At 35.8% G+C, this 5,016-nt stretch overlaps 1 protein-coding gene across 1 annotated transcript; it reads left to right on the top strand.

Annotated features, from left to right (window-relative positions):
* Positions 1-3,423: 3,423 nt before the first annotated feature.
* LOC113352263 lies at positions 3,424-4,257 on the top strand. The gene has a single exon (XM_026596107.1). The coding sequence runs from the start codon at positions 3,424-3,426 to the stop codon at positions 4,255-4,257; it is 834 nt and encodes a 277-aa protein (XP_026451892.1).
* Positions 4,258-5,016: the final 759 nt, after the last annotated feature.

Raw genomic sequence — 5,016 nt, 5'->3', positions numbered from 1 at the left:
ACCTAGAATGGATATTGAAATTGCTAAGAAAAAGAAGGAAGCTTGGAAAGCTAATTAAGAAAAAGAATCACCAGTTTGAACCTAAGAAGGAAAAAAACCAATGCCTCAGACAGAGCTGAACCAAAAAGAAAGAAGCCCATAAACAGCATGGAGGATGATCCTATCAACTCACCAATGACAGATCATCCCACTGCCCCTACTCAGAATCTGGCTTATGGTTCCTTGGAGAACAACACTCTCAATTATAAGGTACTCCTTACTCTGGTATTTTTAATGTATATTAACTCTCCACAAAATTTGCATAGTAGTATAACTAGCATCACCACCATCACTAAACTGCTAAGCTACTCTCAGTATATCTATCTCTTTTTTGACCACATTGCTAGATGATCGAATTTTTAGTTGTTGTTGTAGTAAATAGATTCGAACTCTAAGACTTGTGAAGATTAAATTTAAAGATTTAACGAAAATAAAAAAAAAAATATAAACAAAAGTGAGAGTTACTAGGACTAGGATTCCACTGAATTCATAACATAAGACTCAATTATTTATTCTTCAACAATTATAGCTCAATAAATAAAAACATGGACTCTTACTTTTTCCAAGGTTGATTCTCAAAATATTAGTTATAAATCGTAAGCATGGGATATCAAACATTTTAGCAAGCATGACCCATCAAATAAAATAATAACTAATTAAATCAAATCATAACTCAATTTAAAATAAGTGCAATAGTCATAAAAAGAATAAAATAAATTTACCCATATATGAAATTCGGATTCTTCCGTCGAGCCAGTGTTGGGATTTAGCTACTCATGATGTAGACACTCTCAAAAAAATTTTATATAGCTCAAATGGTGTTTACAATGAAGAAAATGAGAAAAATAAGATAAACCTAGAATTTGCAACGCTTAGTGGACGTTACAAAATCACCGTTACAATGTTCAAAGCAGCTGTTACAGAAACTATATTCGGAAATTTTCGTAGAAAAACTGTCACTAAGCCCAGAACTGTGACAATTGTAAAACGACAGACCTGTAGCGTCGTCTGTGTTCTTATTCTTCTACCTCTCTGCAGCAGAGAAGTTTCTGCAACTTCTCCTCTTCGTCCGTATCATCTCCCAACTCTCGATATCCTTCTCTGCAACACCAAGACCAACACCCTTTATATAGCCAGCAGCACCAAGAAATCTCGCTCAATCATTTCAAAATTTCTTCCATTCCTCGGAAGTAAAAGAATATATCCTCGAGATATTTTCGTACCAAATTTATCTTCTCACGCTGTCTTATCATGTTGAAACACTCCAAACACGCTCAGTCAACATCCCAGAAGTGGTTAAACACATAACAGGCACACACAAACATCCATATCACACACAGAACTCGGGTTACTCATGTTATTATGTTTTATCCAAAAGCAATGATTCGGCCCTTGTTAATCGATTCTAACCAATATACATATCCTGTTTTGTCGTAACAGGATCATACTAATCCAAATCGCCGAAATAATCTCTCAAATCACTCCCTGTTTCAAACTAAAAACCCGAGAAAAACCTATCTTCCCTGATTTGCTCAATCGAATCATCCCAGCTAATGTATTTATGGGTGAAAATGCGTCACACTTGCGTGCTCATCACTAGAACACCTACCTCAAAGTACCCTCTAGTTTCCTATTTCTGGCAATTCTTTACCTCTCTTGCATGGAACTACCAGGGGTTAGGCACAAAAGATACTAAGAAATATCTAAATGACATGTTGAACAAATTAAACCCCGACATCGTCTTCCTCTATGAAACAAAACAAAAGAAAGCTTTTATTAGGAAGATCATGAGTGAAGTAAATGTTAGCAACTTTTGGTTTGTTGAACCAGGAGGGGTCAATGGCACAACTGGTTTTCTAGATTTGATTTGGAAAAGCACTATTAATGTTGAAATCAGTGACTTCTACCTAAACCACATCAATGTTTATAATTACCACTGCTCCTCACACCCCTTGTATGTTTACTGGCTATTATGGTAGCCTTTACGAATTGGAAAAAAAAGTGGAATCATGGAGTAGGTTGGAAAATACTGTCGTTACTAATCATTTACCTTGGATGATTATGGGAGATTTTAACTTCCTTCTCCGTGACTCTGAGAAATATAATGTTAACCCAATTGACACTATTGAAGCAACCTTTTTTCAGAACAAAATCCTAGACTTGGATTTGGTAGATATTGGCTTTACAGAATGCCCATGTACTTGGTCCAACAAAAGAACTGGTCCTTCTCTCACTGAACAAAGACTAGATAGGGGAATGGAAACTGATAGCTGGATACTCCTATTTCCACACATTACCATATCAAATATGTTGGACATAGGGTCTGATCACCATCCCATCTTCTTAAATTCTAATCCTCTTTGGAAGAATGGTAAATCCCATTCAAGTTCTTTGGCCCTTGGCTTAAACATGAAGATTGTAAGAAAATAATAGCTGATGGAGAAAAGATCTCTCTGGTTCTAATTCTTTTCTTATAGCTAAGAAACTCAAATATATCAAACTTCAAATGAGAATTTGGAACAAAGAGGTGTATGGTAACATCAAAACTAATGTGGAAGACTGCAAAAACCATTTGGATTGGCTCCACAAAAATTATTTCAGAAGGGATATAGGAGATGCCCTTAAAACTGCTAGAAAGAACCTCAAACACTGGCTAGATATTGAAGAATGATTCTGGAAGACTAAGAGCAGTGATCAAATTATCTAATTAGGGGACAGAAACACTGACTACTTCCACAGTGCTACGAAATGCAGAATTAGAAGAAATATAATAGATTCTATACAAACTGAAGTTGGAGAATGCATATCTGATTATCAGGAGGTTGTAGCTTGCTTCACCAACTACTTCTCCAAAATGTCTACTGCTGAACACATTAAGATAAACCCTGACATTATACACCTTGTACCAGCTACCATCAACCATCAAGACAACTCTCTCCTGAACAAAACCCCAAATATGTCTGAAATAAAGAATATCATCTTCAGTATGGCAGGTGACAAAGCTCTAGGAGCTGATGGTTTTTCTGCAAACTTCTTCCAAGCTAATTAGGATATCTAGGGTACTGACATTGTTAAGATGTTCCAACATTTCTTCTCTTCTGGTCACATTCGATCTCAAAGAAATGAATTCCACTTTCATCTCTCTCATACCCAAAACTGACACCCCTTCTTCTCCTAGCCATTTCAGACCCATTAGTCTATGCAATACAACCTATAAGATCATATCCAAATTAATTGCTCAGAGAATGAAACCTTATCTTATACCAATCATCCTTTATACCTAGTAGACAAATTTCTGACAATATTGCTATATCTCATGAGATCATTCATTCCATGAGGTATCAAAGAGGAAAAAAAAATGGTAGCACGGGCATTAAAATTGACATGGCTAAAGCTTTTGACAAAGTTGACTGGAATTTTCTTATAGCCATTATGAAAAGAATGGAGCTTAACTCCCACTGGTGTGGCTTAATTCACCAGTATATTTCTACTACCACCTCTGATGTTCTAGTCAATGGTTCTCCTAATAAGTTTTTCAAACCATCCAGAGGATTAAGACAAGGTGATTCTCTATCACCTTATCTCTTTGTATTCTGTATGGAAGCCCTTTCAAGAACTCTTTCCCATGCTGAAGATTTGGGGATAATCACTGGTATAAAAATCCGCAAGAATACTCCTCCCATCAATCATCTCTTGTTTGCTGATGTCTGCATGGTATTCTGCAAAGTCAATAAGATTGAAAGCCAAAATCTAATGGATATTTTCAAAACATTCAGTGAAACTTCTGGTCAGCTAATCAACTTCAACAAGTCTGGTGTTTTCTTTAGAAACAACACTGATCCTAATCTAAGCACCTACATTAGAAATGATATGAGGGTCCAATTTCTGAATCTTCATGACAAATACATGGGATCTCCTCTTTTTACTCACAAAAGTAAGATTTTATCCTTTAGACTTGGAGTGGATAAACTGAAACAAAGATTGATCAGCTGGAAAAATAGTCCCTTGAATCCTGCTGGCAGACATGTCCTTATAAGTTCTATCACTTCTACTACCAGTATATACCAGATGAAATTCTTCAAATTTCCAAAGAAAACCTTCCAAGACCTCAACAAGCTTCAAAGAGATTTTTTTTGGGTAAAAGCTTGGATAACCCAAAAGGTTACTACCCTAAATCCTGGACAGTACTCTACAAGCCAAAGGAATTGGGAGGTTTAGGCTTTAAGAATATGGAGCTCTTCAACAGGATAACAAAAATAGGTTGGAGATTGGAAAAAGACAAGTATTCTCTCTGGTTTCAACTCATGGATGCTAAGTAACTCTTTGATAGAAATGTCCTAAATATGGACACTAAACCAAAAGATGGAGACTCTTGGATTTGGAGAGGTATTATAGAAGGTATAAACAATATCCAACAACATAGGTCCTGGAGGATTGGAAATGGTAAAAAGATTAGAATATGGGAGAATATTTGGATCTATTTAATCTCTTCCATGACCCCTAAACCTGATGATTTCCCTGTAGGTATAACTTTGGTTGAACATATTATCTTACCTTGTGGAGATTGGAACAAAAATCTCATTACCACTTGGTTTACTTTTGATCACATTGCTGAGTTAATCCACAAAATTATTACATGAAGATACAATTGTTTGAACCTAACTGACTCTGGAAACTTTACAATGAAATCACTTTACAAGTCTAAAACGGATTATCTTTACAGGAATTATCTTCAGACTGGATATTGGGAAATCCTGTGGAAAATGGACATTTTTTCAGTTATCAAAAATTTTATCTAGAGCTCATGGAATCTTTCCTACAAATGCTAAAATGCAAGCGTTCTACACTTATTGATCCAATATGCAATTTATGCAAACGTGGTGAGGAAAATATGACACATATGTTTCTAAATTGTCATGTGGCTACTTCAGTATGGCAACTATTGCTTTGCCCTTCCCATGGGTTGTTTGATCACAA

The sequence above is a fragment of the Papaver somniferum genome, chromosome 2 (genome assembly GCF_003573695.1).
Source record: "Papaver somniferum cultivar HN1 chromosome 2, ASM357369v1, whole genome shotgun sequence".
In the NCBI taxonomy this organism is placed as follows: Eukaryota; Viridiplantae; Streptophyta; class Magnoliopsida; order Ranunculales; family Papaveraceae; genus Papaver; species Papaver somniferum.
Note: the sequence above shows the minus strand (reverse complement) of the source record. Positions and strands in the feature narration are given on the sequence as shown.